The 16,113-nt window shown below is 46.4% G+C and overlaps 1 protein-coding gene across 1 annotated transcript; it reads right to left on the reverse strand.

Annotated features, from left to right (window-relative positions):
• Window positions 1–4,318: 4,318 nt before the first annotated feature.
• On the reverse strand, window positions 4,319–15,453 carry LBH (LBH regulator of WNT signaling pathway). The gene is made up of 3 exons (XM_035563898.2): window positions 15,261–15,453; window positions 14,523–14,625; window positions 4,319–6,833 (listed from the first exon to the last, which is right to left on the reverse strand). Exons 1-3 carry the CDS (start codon window positions 15,284–15,286, stop codon window positions 6,630–6,632), a joined length of 333 nt encoding a protein of 110 aa, XP_035419791.1. The 5' UTR covers window positions 15,287–15,453; the 3' UTR covers window positions 4,319–6,629.
• Between the last annotated feature and the right edge of the window lie 660 nt (window positions 15,454–16,113).

A 16,113-nucleotide genomic window follows, 5' to 3' on the forward strand; every position in this document is an offset into this window, starting at 1 on the left:
AGACTGATTTCTCCCAAAGGGAGACTGATGCTGCTTAAACCACACATTTTCGAGGCTGAAGGAAGGTCCATGTTATGTGACCACACCTGGAGAAAGTTCTCATGCTTCGGGGACCATCTTTAGCACGTGCCCAGCATTCAGCATGAGGTTAAATCTCACTGAAGTCGATGGGATCTACTGCAGATGTGGGTATAAGCGTGCCCAAATGGGACACGGCTATGGGGCAGAAGGGCTTCCAGAAGCTAGGCCAGCATGAGAAGCATGCCAATGGCATAAGCCTGCAGATACTGTCCCTGCAGTTTCTCCTTCTACCCCCTCCATCTTCATTCCACGTTCATACCATATTCATTCATTTGCGGTATTTTCACCGTTTCATCTTATTTCACAAACACTATGCTGGTTTTTGGTTGTTTGTTTGTTTTGTTTTGTTTTGTTTTTAATTATTATATTTTTTTTGTGGTGATTGAAGAACATTAAGTTCATGGGGCTTGGCCTACCTCAGCCAACTGTGCTCATGCTGAAGGGATGGCTGTGGGTGGACAGACATCTTTACACTATAGAAACAGAGGCATCGACACATGAAGACACCAACCCAACAAGAGAAGAGCACAGAGAAAATTAGGGTTGAGGTTCAGCTAGCCTAGCTTCAGTTACTCAAGAGCTGGGCATGCAAACTACCTGGTTATCTACATCTTCTCTTTAGATAGAGCCAGAGGACCTCCATAAAGTCATTCTTTCCAGATAGGCTATTAAAATTAATCACCTTCCGGTGGTGTTTATCTCCTTCTGCGGAGCACAGGAAGAGATGAAACAATTATCTCAGGCTAGATGACCAGGTATTAATTAAGATGAAGGCAACTCTGCATGACTAGCCCAGTGCCAGGGTGTGAGGTGGTGTTAGTGCTTACAGCTGGGAGCTTTTCACTTGCTTCCAGAGCAAAACTCAGTCAAATACAGCATCTCTCCAGAGAACAGTAGCTCTGGATATTTTTTCTTACCAAGTTTTCTCAAAACCTACTGCTATTTCACCCAACCTTCCATGTAGACAAGTGTCTAAGGTTTGTTGGAAAAGAAAGGTATGAAAAGTCTCTATAAAGCACTGAGTGCTCACTTCAGTTAAATATTATACTTCACATGAGCTGTGGCCAAGAATGTTATACAGAGGTCAGTAATAGCTACAGAGGTTTAGCTGTTAGATGAAGCAAGGCAGAGATTGCAGTGGAACCCCCTTACTCCAGCAGCAGCAGACGCTACCAGAAGAAACTAGGGAGGACACTCTCAGCACACTACAAAGGGTTTTCCCACTTGGGGCTGTTTGCAGATGGTGAATGGTTCCACCACTGCAGCCTGCACAGCCATCTGACCTCAGCCAGCTCACCTCTACCCCACACAATGCAGAGAGGTGACCGTCCCTGTCCCCGGGTAGGCACTGTTTGAAAGGGAGCCAGTCCTCACCCCCAAAGGCAGCACCCAAAGCAGCAGACCCGACAGCCACAGCTCTGGCAGCCACCCCAATGGAAAAGAGTTGTCAAACATAGCTCAGGAAGGCTCATGCCTGACAAATATTAGTTGAGCTGATTGCAACCAGCCTGGCTCAGGTTGCTGAATGCAGGCAACCTGTAGGGAAGATTTTAAAATACTTGAAATTCATCCACCCTGTTTTCCTTCATGAGCACAGCTTGTATCCATCCTCACTTTAGAGGATGTAGAGCCAAAAGCATCAGCCAGTGGGAGCCTGGAGGATCCAGGGCTGTGGCTGTGTGAGAAACACCTGGCCACCGAGCTCGCTGACCACAGAGTAAAGAAGGAAGTGTTGAAAATAAAAGCGAGGCTGCTGTGACATTTTCGTGCTTGGCTTCTGACATCCTCTCCCTCTCATACACTTGACTTGCCTGCTTATTTTTATCAGATGAAGCTGATGGTTGCTGCTACGGTAACACTGTGGTTACAGAGCTGGCAGCAAACAAGTGCTCAGTGCATGTTTCCTTTGTGGCTTCCCTCCCTGCTCTGTGCTTCCACCCCTCAAGTCTCTCAAAATAGTGTATTTGACGCTGCTGTGCCTCACTTGTAACTGCTGCCTGCTGTGATGGCCAGTGGATTTATCAGTCCTGTCCCACCACAGTCATTTCTGTTAATGATATTTCACTAGCACGCATTATGGCTCATTGTACTTGAAGAAATAAATGTTCAGACTCTCTCTCAGGCTACTTCCCAGCTGGTCCGTCCTCAGTTTTGGCACTCAAACTGCACCAGGCCATTACAAACCACCACCCCAAGCCTTCAGCTCACACCACAGCATTACAAACCACAGCCTTGCACACATCTTCCTCCAACTGGGCTTCCCCCAACAAGCACCAGGAGCTGTGAAAGGGCAACTGAGGCACAGGGTACATCCCAGCTACACATCCAACCCTTCAGACATGTGCAGGGCCACCAAGGACCTTGAGTAGCACCTAACAGCTGCACAGTGTTCTTTCTCTTCTGACGTTTCTTTTCTCCAGCTCTGCTCATCAGCAGGTTGAAACTGTGCTACCACCAGCCCAAGGCATTTTCTAAGCAAAGTGAGCCAGTTTGCAGGTTTCTCTGAGCTCAGTTCCCCCCTTTGGTGTCGGGCCTGAAACTTCTTTCCTCCTCCTACTACAAACACCACTCAGAAGCTTTCATTTTTGTTTTGGCCACCTCATACATACTTCAGCAGAGCAATCTAGAGATGCTTTTACACATAGCAGGCATGCCTGTCAGCTATGGGGTAATCATAGAATATCCCGAGTTGGAAGGGACCCATAAGGATCATTGAGTCCAACTCCTGGCACCACACAGGTCTACCCAAAAATTCAGACCATGAATACCATCAGATTGGTATTAAACTTTGTGGTGCTTCCACTGGACCCAGGACCAGCTCTTTGCTTTCCTGACAGCATTTCTTTCCTGTCCAGTCAAACACAAGCAAAAAAGACATCATTTATTTAAATCATTAACATTCAGAGTTGTTCTTCTCAAGCAAGGATTTAGGGCACAGTGACTGCTCTCATTTTACACAGAGATGTTTGATTTCCAGGACCAGGGCTCAGAGCACTTGCATTAGAGCAGTGATGCTGATTCTCCTCTCACTCAGAGAGGAGGAGGAGTGTGGTTACACCAGAGCAGGACCTGGGCCTACACTGCGCTGCTCCCCACGTGTTGTGGTGATAGTGAATTATCTTTGCTTTCCAGCACAATAACTTTGCCTAGCTGCACCCAAATGCAGGCACAGGTAGATGCCAGAAGTTCTTCTACTCAGTGTATTTCAATAACTAGGTGCTCCAGTGAAGCCAAACAGAAGTGGACACACACCAAAACCAACAAACCAAATATCTGGGAGACGCAACAGACTGAACTAAGCAGGGCAGCAGTGCAGAACTCACTGTGTCACCATCTGCAATTACAGGGCAAAGCTGTGAATAGAACAAATGTCTGAACTGTAAATGACAACCAAGGGTACTGCTTTTGGGGGCCAGGGGAGGAGGGGAAGAACATAGAAGAAACCTTGCTCTATGTGCAAATAAGGGTCCTAATACCCTAAGAACTTAATTGTGGGTGGTAACTCGGGGCCACCCATTCAGCAGCAAATTCACTTTCATTTGGTGATACAAATTCCAGTTTGACCATCACAGCTGGAGCCAAGGACCATGGAAGAGCTCCCCTTTACACCATCACCTCCAGCCAAGGCAGACCCCCACAAAAGTGGCCCAAGCAGACAGTGTACGTAAGTTGGCTGAGGTACTAAAAGCACATATTGCAAGGCATCTTCACACCTGATGCCCAGTGGAGGTAAGAATATACACAGGGAACATGTGCAGGTACTGTATTACTATTAGCAGTAAGAAGAACATGTGAGAATAACCTCACCTCTCCACAATTTCATGCTGTCAGCTAAGGGGTTAGATATGGATTATACATAAAACTATACAGATTAGATATGAATTTTGTCTTTATATATTTATAATCTTAAATTTAATTCCAGGACAATGCAAATTGAACACTGATTTGCTGCAGCCATTCACACAGCAACAACCAACTATAGAAACATGGAAGGCAAAGACACTGCCCCTCACTCTCCAAGCTGATTCAGGCTCACATGCTGTTAGGTGAGCCAGATGCGTGAAACACAAGTGCCCCCATGTTCAAAGGACAGCTTCAACCTGATAGATATGAGTACTTTAGGATATTTGCATTAGCCTTGCAAGTCAGCACCCCTCATACCTGAAACACAAGCACTGGTCATTACTTGGAAAGTTGGCTATCCAAACCCACCCCAGCAGTAAGAGCAAAGCCAGTATGTTTGGAAAGCATTTTCAAACTTTATTTACAACTGTCACAGTGACAAAAATGTAGTTTGAAAAAAATGCTAGCTTCTCCCTGAGGCTCAAAAAAGAATTACAGAAATATAGAATGTATATCATACAACAGGAGGATTTTTACTGGAGTGCTTTGTTCTTTAGATGCATTCAACAACAAATAGAAATATACACAATACTTCCAAAAAAGGATGCAGACAGAACTACACAAGTCTTTAGGGCAGACAGCAGGTTTGAAGTCCAAGGATTGCCATCTCATTGCTGCAACATGGTATTATCTTTGAAATACAGCTTTTGACTTAGTGGTACAGCCTGAGACCAACAGAGTAACACTTAGAAATAGGACAACTGGCTGGTATACAGGTGTACGAGCTCATTCCATTAAGACAGCAAGACTAGAACAAGTGTTACAAATACAACAGCTGAAACAATTGTCAGAGAAAGTGGCATCACTATGTCATGACCATTCGGTGATGAACCATCCACCCAGACAGTCAAGGAGAACGTATAATCAGACCTGCATCACTAGGTTTGAGACCAGCTGCAGTGTAGGAACACTAAATTTGTCCTGCTTTGTGCTAACTCATCTCCAAACTCCTGTCTATCTGAAACAGTGATGCAGAGCTGATAAGTTATTGCCATTATGTTTAAACACAAAGACTGAAACAATCCTGTCAACATTTTTAAAGTAGTTCCCAACCCCCACCAGCACTTAACTACTTATGAGGTATTAAAAATACAAATACACACGTTCAAATAGATTTTAAAAATGAAACCTGTTATAAGCAAAGAGGGGTGGCATTGGGATTATTATTAAAGTTTGGTTAAGGCCTTGACATTTCTTTTCCTCTTCTGTGACTCCAGATTTGGTTTAGGTAGTAACTGTTCTCATCCTATTCCAAGAGCAACTGGCTCCCTGAGCTGATCCACAAAGCCACAAAAGCATCACTTTCCAGGAAAACAGTGGGTTACCCTGTTTGGCAGCAGAACTGCCTCCTCCCCAGAGACAGGATATTCTTCCTTGGAGCAGGATATGGTAAATAAGGACAACCACAGACTTTGCAAACCAATCTGCACTTCATTAAACACCTACAAATGTTTCACCCATGCCACAAAGCAGACATCCTATCTCAGGACACTCAGGGTAATACTCTTTAAACAGCAGCCCTCACCCTTCCACCCTAGATCTGGTATCTAACCTTCGGGTTACCTCCAGTTCTGGCAGCACTCCCCCCCTCTGCAGGTTCCTACAGGAGCAGCCAAACCTGCCCTGCACTGCCAGGGTATGAAGAGGCCCTGCAATTCAAAGCTGTAGGAGATCCCCAGACCCAGCCCTCACAAGCCCATGATGCAGCAAGTAGGAGATATGAAACCCTACAGCCTCAGACACCAAGGCAACCAGGTGTAATCCCCACCCTGTAGCTTTGGGCATAGAAACAAGACAAGACCAACAGCAGCAGCCTTGGCAAATAGGAGAGAAAAATCCAAGGTGTTCAAATCTACATGAGCTCATGCTGCAAACAGAACGTGTCTTTACATTGGATTTGCACTACCTCATGCTAACCACCTGCAAGATAAACTAGATCCTTGCAGCAGCAGAGATGACAAGCAGCAGCCTAACATCACCCTGCAAATACAGCTGTTCAGCACCAGAAGGTCTAAAGGCAAACTGAGGGGGAAAAAACCGGCTTTAGGAAAGTGACTGGTACAGGCTCGAGAGCAAGAAGCCCACTACTCCTATGGATGTATGACCCTGACATGACTCTAGGAGGTGCTGAACTGGAGAGCGCTACGGGCCCCTCAGCAGTAGAGCATTTAGCGATGCTTCGCTACGGACACCCTTCTACCTTCAGACACACAAAATGGAAGCTTTAAGAAAGGCAGATCTGAGAGATGACTCCTCTGTTCTCAGGCTTTTGGTCAGAGGCAGCTCACAGCTGAGCACTGCTGTGCTTACTTTCCCTCCACACTCCTCCATCCCCATGCTCCCCCCTCCAGCATCCCTTGTGTGGTCACCCTCCACCACGTGCTCGGAATTTCACTGCTGTCTCCACCTTGGAAAAATACAGATAGTGATCTCAAGAACAGCAAACATTTCTCTGCGACACTTCCTTCCTCAGAAGGTCTGCTGACACCAAGGGCTTCAGTTCTCAATACAGAGAATACAAAAAACTAAGATCTTGCAGGTGCAAAGTTGAACTTGTCTTTTTTTTTTTCCTTTAAAAAGCCATTCGAAAAAGTGTGGCTCTTCCTTTAGAAGGGTGCAGTCCCTTGCCTTTCCCTAGAAGCCATTTATTGCTCCTTGTTGTCCTTCTTTGCATCTTCACAGTTTTCTTCCTCCTCCTCCTCCTCGTCCTCCTCCTGCACAAGGAACTCTTCTGGTGGCCATCTTAGCTCACCGCTCTCCACATCGCCCTCTGTTGGCTCCACCACGATTGAGGGCAGGCGGTCCTTCAGCTTGCAGTAACAGTCGAAGTCAGAGGGATCGGGGAAAATCTGAAAGAGCCAAGAAATAGTCTGTGAGAGGAGCTGCTGTCAAGCAGCCTGAGACAAAAACAACTCTCAAGACACTTGGTCTTCAGGGTGGATTAGTGTCTGGACACAAAGTAAACAACTAAGTGATGAGAAGAACTCCTCAACTTCCTACAACATCTGATTGCTTGAAGCAAGCACTGCCCAAAGGCCTTCTTCCAAGGCATACGTTTACTTGGATAGGGCTCACCAAACAGGCCCCTGCTCTTCTGGTTATTCATCCAGAAAGCCTCAACCCCTCCGCCACAGCTTTTGCATGAGTGCTCCTGATTTTGCAAACTGAGATATCTCAATCTGCAAATCTGAGATCTCATTTCCTGCTGCTCACCAAACTACACACAAGAACAGACTTGTGCTCCAGGCACTGCCCTCAGAAGGGGAAGGAGACATGGTGCAACACGGCACTGTAGCAGTCCTGACCCTTGCCACATGGGCCTGTGCCTGGCACAACTCCTGGGCAATAGCACCAGCCTAAAGGAGAAGTTTAGCTGCATTTTGGATCATTTTGGCAATGTTCTGCATGCTTCAGCTGCCGTACATAAGTGAAATTCAGCAGAATGATACTTATTTTGTGGAAGGGTTGGAGACTGGACCATATTCCTTATGGCAGTGGGTATCTGTGGCATGGCCAGGAATTATGTACTCCAGTGCAAAGAGTAAGGACCTCTTTGTCTCCAGCCCCTTCAGGTACACAGTAACACCTTAAGCCTTCCCTCCCACCCATAGCTTGCCAGGGTAAACATTCTCATGGCCAGCAGCAGCACCAGGGCCCACACTCACTGGTAGTGCTGCTGGACTACAGGCTTTGATCCCACCAAAAACTGAGACAGATATGGGTACAGGAAAGTCTGCCACTGCAGCGGAGTGCTAACAGCAGATTTGTGTGACTATATGGCAGTGCGAACAGAAAAAAGATGCCCTCCTAGACGAACAGTTATCAAGCCCTACCTCACGCAGAAAACTGCTGGGTGAGGACAGCTGCAAAAGCAGGTTCCCTGTGCAGAAACCTTAAGCATTAAACAAAGCACCATGCTCCTCGCGCCAACCATACAGGTACCCACCACCTTAGGAAAGCCTGACCCAAATTTCAAACTGGAACAACACCCAATCAACTTATTCTTCAGCCTAGCAGCTATTAACCACACCATTACCTCATTAATATTCAGTCTTCTAGTATTTAGCCATATTTCTTAAATCCAAAATCTTGTGTGAACCAGGTTATGAACTTGAAAAGGCCAGACTGCAACTTGATACAAAGTCAGGCAAAGTAACTTCAGGACCAGATACTCAGGAAAATGACTCCATGCACACAGCCACTTTGTCCTGGGGACAGTGGTAGAGGAGTCCAGTTCCCACTACAGCACCCACCGTTCACATGCTTTCCACATGCACAAGGGCAAGTGAGGTGTTTTGAACACAGACACATTAATATGGGTGTTGCAGCATGAGTTACTTGCTATTAATCACTCCCAGCGTAAGTGAGACCGTAACTGTTTCTTGGAGCTTTGTGGCTTCTACTTGGCCAAAGACAGTTTCAGACACCCAGTACATTACTGGAAATACAGTTGATGGCTCTTAAGCATCAAGTTATCTAAACTCAGGATAGGAAAAAAAATACCCTTGACATTACATTGTTTAGAAGGTTGCAATGGAAAAAGAAGTGTGGTTCATGAGGTTATATAAGCTGATAATGTCCACTAAAATAGCCTCCTGTGCAAGAAAAATAGCAGTATAATAATTAAACTAACTTTTGACTGGTATCATTTTAAGCATATTATTTTCAAATAAATTGCTCCAATTTGACCTAGCCTGCCAAATTTTTTTTCCAGAAACTAAGTAGCAGTCATTTCCTTAAAAAACAAACAGCACTGAAATGTGGTGTGCAGCCTTTTTTTTTTTTAAACAAAAAACCAGCACAATCTTATCTCAAACAGTTGCAGGACAGGCCAAACCTAAGAAGGTCAAGATTTTTTCCACTAAGTCATGTCTTTTAATCATAGAAGCAGCATGAAGTGAGATGTTGCAACTGCATTTTCAAGGGGTGTGGACAGTCAATGGAAAAATTATACAAAGGCAGATTTCCTAGCATATGACAAGCAGGACAGCACTGCAGGCCAAGTACAAGGACTGAAGGGAAGTGGTTTTCAGATTAAGACTGTTTGCACATTCAGGGAAATGGTATGGAAAAGTCTCCTAGGTCAGCCCCAAATTAAGCAGAGCTGCCAGGCTCTTTTTATGAAGATCAGCAAGCATCATCTTTCTGTTGTCCCACACCAGCAGGGCCACGCTGCATTTGTTGCTCCCATATGCAGAATTTGGTCCTACTCCAGTTTTACACAATGGGAAGAAAAAAATCTCTGAAAAAAACTTGCAGTGAGTTCCCCCTCTCAGTGAGGATGCAGCAGGCTCAGATCTGACCTGCTAGCTCTGAACCCTTTTACACAACAGCCAGGACAGCTTGTCTAACAAAACCTGTCTGCAAGCTTCTCTCTGCTTGCTCACCCACCTGATGGGAAGACTTTTCATCTCCCCATCACCCAGAGAGTACAGCAGTGATGGCTTAGCTTCTCCCCCACATTTACCAGAGGGAGCCAAGGCACACATCTGTAACAGATGCCTACTGCTGACTTATGTTACTTGATGGGGGACAAATGACAGCCACCAACTGGTTGTTTGGGAAGGCTGGCTAAAAGCAAGTGCAGATGTAATTCAGTGGTATTAGTCAGGTATATACCTGATAAGGTACTGCAACTGCTTCCATATATCCCCAGTTCTGTGGCAGTGTCCCAGATTGTGGCCTATGGCAAGAGTCGTCTTATAGATATAAGTAATAAGCACATGTGTATGCTGTTTAGTGTAGCTTCTTGCTTGCAGCAAGACTGGTTTTCACAAGCCTCTCCAGATTATGTTTTGGGAACTGCTGTCTTTCAGGATGGAAAGGGTAGTGAAAGCAGTATTTAAAATGAAAGCTTGAAATGATTTTCTGAAGATCATATTTGCTTTGTTTCAGATGATCTAACTCTGCTACCCTTGAATGAAGTCTTGGCAACAAGAACGGAAAGTTCCCTTTGCCCTGGGGAGGCTTATACCCTCTCTAAGCATTCACAGGGAAAAACACCAAAAGCAGGAGAGATGTCAGACAATTAAGAAGATTAGTTCAGAGCTACCATAATCCAAGTGACACTCAAATTCGAATGTATACTTCATACCAACACAAAGAGTTAAAATGCTTGCCTCCCTACCCATACAGGCTGAAAACTGTTTCAGCTTCAGGGAGACTAAGGTAAGATCTTTCAAAATTAAGCTACCATTTTGGTGGAAAGCTTTACTTCATTGTGGTATTACTAACATAAGAGATGAAGGTCTGCACTGAGAAGCATATCACTTCAGGTACAGGTTATACCCTGATGTACACGTACCACTCCTTTGAATAATAAAAGGTAAGTTTTGTGCCTCTTTAGCAGCATCAAGTCAAAATTCTGATTTCTAATATTAAAGTTATTGAAATAAAACTCTGCTGCCATTAAGAAGCACAGCAAGCTCATTCCAGGAAATATTTAAATCATCTCAGTGTGCTTTTTGGAGAAATTTTCCAGTTACAAGAAGTAATGCTGCTAAGTTTCACTCACACAGTAGTCATGACTCGAAACCGAGCTCCATCTAGTATGCACACATAGTGTGACTCAGGTTTATGAGCTATGACAACTCCCTAGTCACAAACACATTGCCCTGTCTTTGGGGACAGTGGCAGGGAAACTTCATGCATCATAATTTTCCAGAGTAATGAGACATCAAGGAGGGAGGAAAAAACATGCACTAGGATGTTATGATTAGCTGTTTGTCCTCAGTTTGAATTTCAGCAGAACATTCTTTTACAGAGAGTAGATTTGAACATAATAGTTAGGGCTCTGCTCATTCCATATCTTGCTCATGCCTCCAGTTAAGGTCCAAGACCTGGAATAAACATTAATTCATCCTAAAATAATTAAGCCTGTGGATTTTGTCTAGTAACTGCATCAAATGTGCAATGTACAGTGGAAGATCAAGTTATCCTAAGCTCAGTTGTCATTATCAAATTCTGCAGCCCAGTCTGAAGACCTCCTGACAGCGGCAAGCACCAGCTCTAACACAGGCCTTCCCCAGGAGAAGCCAAGGCTACACAGATAAGTAGCACCTTACAAGCTAACAAGAGGAATCTTATCTTCTATCCTTTTCTGCTAGACCCCAGGTTGGTCCCTTCATGATGCAGGCTTTTGCATCCAGATCCACTGTACTACTGCTTTCCATCTCCCTAGTTTAGTTGGGAAGCTAGATGTACATCTCTGTTCTCTGCACTGATGCAGCTCAAGTCCCTCATCACTGAGCACCACAGCTCCTGAGAAAGTCAGTGCTTCAGGGGCTGGTGAAGAGGTTGCATTCACTAACACCAATTTTCCCCAACAAGACAGAAACCCCAAGCTTTTGCTATGGACACTGGATGGAGTAGTAAGCCTATTTACCTAGATTCAGTCAGTCTGACGCAATTTGCAGCTAACTGTGGCTGTGATTAACCTAGACAGATCCCAGCATGATGTGACCATGACTTAAAGAGCTCAAGCTCCCCATGACAACCAAACCCCAGCTGATTGCATTAGGCAAGCTCAGATTCCACATGCCAGTCCCTTAAAAGGGAGCCTGAGGCCCCACAGGATCAGCTAGCTGGGCTGCAAAGTATCATGCTTAGCTTAGGACACATCATTTGAGTAAAACACTTTGGGCAAAGCGTTCTCAGTTGTGCTCAGAACCAGTTCCACTTTCAAGAAACAAGGTGGGATTTAGGTGAAGGTACTGTTTTAACAACAGTTCAGTGAAATGATTAAGCCAGCCTTAATTTCAGTAGCAGCATCCACGCTGCTGCAAAATGGTGTTACAGGACGAGCAGGCATAGTGCTGATGAGGCTTTTCAGAGAACAGGTATACCTGTTGCTAGTACAGCAGAGTGATACAGTACAGTTCTAATACAGTACATTAGCTCCAACTGGCATGGAAAAGGCCCAGCTCTCCAGAGATTGCCAGGCAGGAAGGGGAAAAAGCCCTCTGTAGGTACATCTGTTTGTAGCAGGGGCATCTTGAGCCATCAGCTGCATTTCAATGAGTTGGTTTGGTTTTTTTTGTTTAGCAGTCCCTTGGGAATTATGGGATATCTATTAAAGATCCAGAAATAGCTCCTCACTGCAGGCACAAGACCCAGCATGACATCATCTCCTCATCTGCATCTTCTATTCTGTTTATGCCTCCCTGTGCTCTGAGACTCATGCCCAGATTTCACCATTCACATCTACCATCTTCAGAGGGCCCAGAGAGCAACTTTGTCTTGCAAATACAGGAATAAAAACTGCTCTATATTGAAAGGTTTTGAAGTTAGCACATCAGCTTGCAAGCATCTTGCACATTAACCGGAAAAAGGTAACTATGCCAAGAAAGCACATTTTGCAAGTGAAACTGCATACAAGCTACTAGGTCTGTATGGGCAACTCTGTTATCACAGGTATGACGCTTCTGCAGTTTGGGTTTTCACATCATTGCTTAAAGAGCAGCAATGGTCAGCCCACAGAACAGCACGAAGTTTTACTGGGGGGTGCATACCTTCAGGTGATGTCTAGACAAATAGACACTTCAGACTATGAACAGAGGCAAGGAATGGAAGAGGCAGAAGGAAAAAAGCAAACAAGTCAAGTTCCCTCGGAAAAATAACTAGGGAGACAGCCAGGAGCCCTGAAGTTCAGTGAACTCCACAGGACGGAAGAACCAGATTGCTGGAGTTTAGAGTCTGGAGGCGGCTGTTTCCTCAGTTTACTTCCAGGTCTTTGCTTGGAAAACAAAAATACTTTAAAACAGCATGGTCTGCAAGTCAAGTCTGTCTACAGCAGATACTGACTTGCTTTACAATTCTAGCAAAGCTTCTGTGCCACCTCTCCTGATCCAAATAATCTCATGTCCACATGTGGTGGTAGCAGCAGCACCCACGCTCACTGCAAGCACCCTACAGACCAGTCCTCAGGCAGACCCTGCTCTGCACAGCCCAAAGGGCAACATTTTGAACCTCAGTTTGATGTATTTACTTTACCGCACAGATGATGCGTTCTACTACTAGAACAAGAAACACTTTAGGAACTAACAGCTTGCCTCTCCCAGTCTGGATCTACTTTTTTTTGGTCTCTAATAGAGAAGGGCTATCACACATTGTGAGTGCCCAGCTCTGCAGATGAGTGAAAGAAGACGTTGCAGCTTAGACCAATCCTCAGTGCAGGAGCAGTCATGCTCTATTAGCCCTGTCTGGTTTTAAGTTATTACACTACAGCCCTCAGACTAGCATATAATTTTCCATGTACCAAACGCTCTCCATCAGCAGGATTAAGGAAGGAGTGACGAATCCTGAGACAGAACAGAGTTCACAGTACCATTTACATTTGATTTGTCTTTGCTATTCTAACTTCAATTTTCAACTTTTGAAGGATGCTTCCAACCAGCTCACTTTGCACTGTGACATTTTCAGTCTAGCAGTCAGAGGAGGAAGGGTGCAGCCATTTCTTCAATCCTCTTTACACTAACCTATTTAGGAGGCAGAACCCTCAGCCACAGCCCACATGCTGCCACTGCCTTATCAGCATCTGCCCTCTATATCTCTGCCCTTTCTACCATCAGTCTGGCTTACAACAAAGCAGAGCACTACCAGGTATTTACCAGCTCTTGCAGGCATTTGGACAGAGCCATCTATGACTAGACTACTTCAGAGAAGGAACCCAAGATGCATAAGCCCTGCATAGATATGAGTTATCAGCATATATGACTCAAAACGCTTTCAGGTTCAGATGATCCACTCAAAACCAAAGAGGCCTATCTCCTACTTCATCCAAAGAGACTAATCAAGGTCATTAGCACTAGGGGAAAACCTCATTGAAGCAACTGTTAAAACAAGCCAGGCACCCAGACTGACTCTCATTGGAAAATTTGGATAATAGAAACATTTCATATGACTTGGTTAGACTTCTTCACATGGTGACCCATTAAGACAACTGTTTGAACATCTGGCATAGACCAGCCCGACCCATTAAGACAACTGTTTGAACATCTGGCATAGACCAGCCCGATGGCTGCTAAACCCGAAGCAATTCTCATTACCACACACTCCCTCTGTAGTGGAGGAAGGCAAGGTCATATGCTTTCCACCAACTCAAGCACTAAAGCAGAACAGCTATTTCCCCACACAGGCAAAAAAGATAACTTGCGCTATTCAGACACAGAATTCTGACAAAAAAGCAACACACACTCTTTTTTCCCCTCTGCACCTTTGGTTTCTACCGGAGGCCTGAGCTATGGCCCAAAGTTCAGCTGATTTCATGCTCCGGTGCACTGCTATAGGCTTGTAGCTCACTTCTCAGACATAAATATGCAAGCGTACAGCAGCACACCTCCTTAGACTGCACACTTAGAGCAACTGCCTCTGTGCAGGCTGTGTCACAACTGCAAAGGAAAAACTCTGTACTGGGATTCCTGTCACCAAAAGACCTGCTACAAGATAAGGCCACAGAAAGGTACCTCAGACCAAACCCACTGTCTGTCCCAAGCGATTCCCTAGGGGATTGCTGCGTAAGCAGCCAACGAAGCACCCACCTGGTATGACAGGCCGTCCTTGCGGGGGCTTAGCCCAATCTCGTCCATAGCTGGAGTGTTCATCATCACTTCAGTCATTTCAGCTGATCTCAGATAATCGGGGCTGGAAACAAAAGACAGCGTTCACATGACCTGAGGATTTCAGAAGAGCTAAGCGAGGTTTAAGTAACGTCAGAAAAATAAAGAAGGCAGAAGATGCCGTCAGCAATCTATTTCTGGTCCCTTCCTTCCTGTATGGCCGTGTTTCCCCCCCGCAACTGCCAACCCCTGTGGAAGGGGACGGAAAAACCACCGTACCTAGCAAACCAGGTGCTCCACCTCCTGCACCCTGCCAGCAACGCTCCCCATTCCTCCCCAGGAGCACGGCTCAACAATACTTAGAGAGGTTTTAACAGCGGCAAGGCAGCTTTTTAACTCCACTTCCTCCAGCTCTGTCCCCAGGGGGGCACAGTAAACAAGTACAAGCATTGCTTCGAGGGGGTTTTTTGTTGCTTTTTTGAAGCTCCGTTCCGGGTCACGCCGGGGCCGCTTGGCCCGCACCCCCGCGGGCCGCCGGGCGCAGCCGTGCCACACCGCGGCCGCCAGCGGACCCTGCATCCCTCCGGGGATGGAAATATCACGATAAAAATATCACGCCACGCTGCCACATCGCCAGCCAGCGGCGGCAGGTGAGCGACGCTCCGCTTCCCCCCCCCACACCCCATCCAAGCAGCCTCCCCATGGGAAGCCCGCACTCACCAGGGCAGGGGGCAGAGCACAGACATGAAGCCCCAGCGGAGGCCGCCCTCGGGGTGGTGATGGTGGCACCGCAGCAGCCCGACAGCTCCGCACGGCTCCGCGCCCCGCGGCCGCCCCAGCCCTTACATAGCCCCGGGGCGGGGCCCGGCCCGCGGCCGCCCCCCGCGTGACGCCGCCATTTCATGAATGGCCTCGGCGGAAAGCCCCGGGGGGGGACAGGGGGGCTGCGTGGCCGCATCGCCTCTCGGTCTCGCGAGTGCGTGGCGGGGTCGCAGCACGGCACCCACGCGGGCACACCCCACCCGTGGTTGTTCGCGGCTCCTGTGTAAAATCTGTAAAATAAATCACCCGTAAATGTGGCAGTGGGCGTCCAGCCCTGCTCCTCAAACCACCTGCTGTGTACGGTACCTTTAACTGGAGAAAAAAAGAAAAAAAAAATCAGAATGAAGAAGCTCCAGGAGGCCAAGCTATATTTAGCAAGGCAATAAGAATCGATAGCAGCAAGGAGGAGACGACAGATGCAGCAAATCCATTTACTGCCCGGGAACGCATGAGTACTGCAGGCAGCAGGAGGTGAAACTCTGCCAGAGGGCCACTGGAAGATGCTCAGTGGTCTGAGGGCCTGCATCCACTCCATTTTTTACTTTTGTGAGCAGTATCTTGCCATAAGCTGTCAGGTCAAGTGTAATTCAGGGAATGTCTTTGTTTAACCTGCTGTTTCATGCTGATGCACCAGCAAAATGGATAACCAAGCACATAACCGTATTTGCTTCTGGTAGCTAACATGCTGCACCTCCAAACGCAGAGCATGCACGTGTGCTGTGCACTGGATATGTGCATCATTCACCCAGCG

Source organism: Cygnus atratus, chromosome 3 (assembly GCF_013377495.2).
Source record: "Cygnus atratus isolate AKBS03 ecotype Queensland, Australia chromosome 3, CAtr_DNAZoo_HiC_assembly, whole genome shotgun sequence".
In the NCBI taxonomy this organism is placed as follows: Eukaryota; Metazoa; Chordata; class Aves; order Anseriformes; family Anatidae; genus Cygnus; species Cygnus atratus.

What these genes read in the sequence shown, in the direction of transcription:
- LBH (XM_035563898.2), bottom strand. Translation starts at nt 15,286, where the DNA reads ATGTCTGTGCTCTGCCCCCTGCCCTG. An exon ending in GTGCTCTGCCCCCTGCCCTG is followed by an intron (nt 14,626 to 15,260) that starts GTGAGTGCGGGC and finishes TTTTGTTTCCAG; the next exon opens with CCCCGATTATCTGAGATCAG. An exon ending in AGGACGGCCTGTCATACCAG is followed by an intron (nt 6,834 to 14,522) that starts GTGGGTGCTTCG and finishes TGGCTCTTTCAG; the next exon opens with ATTTTCCCCGATCCCTCTGA.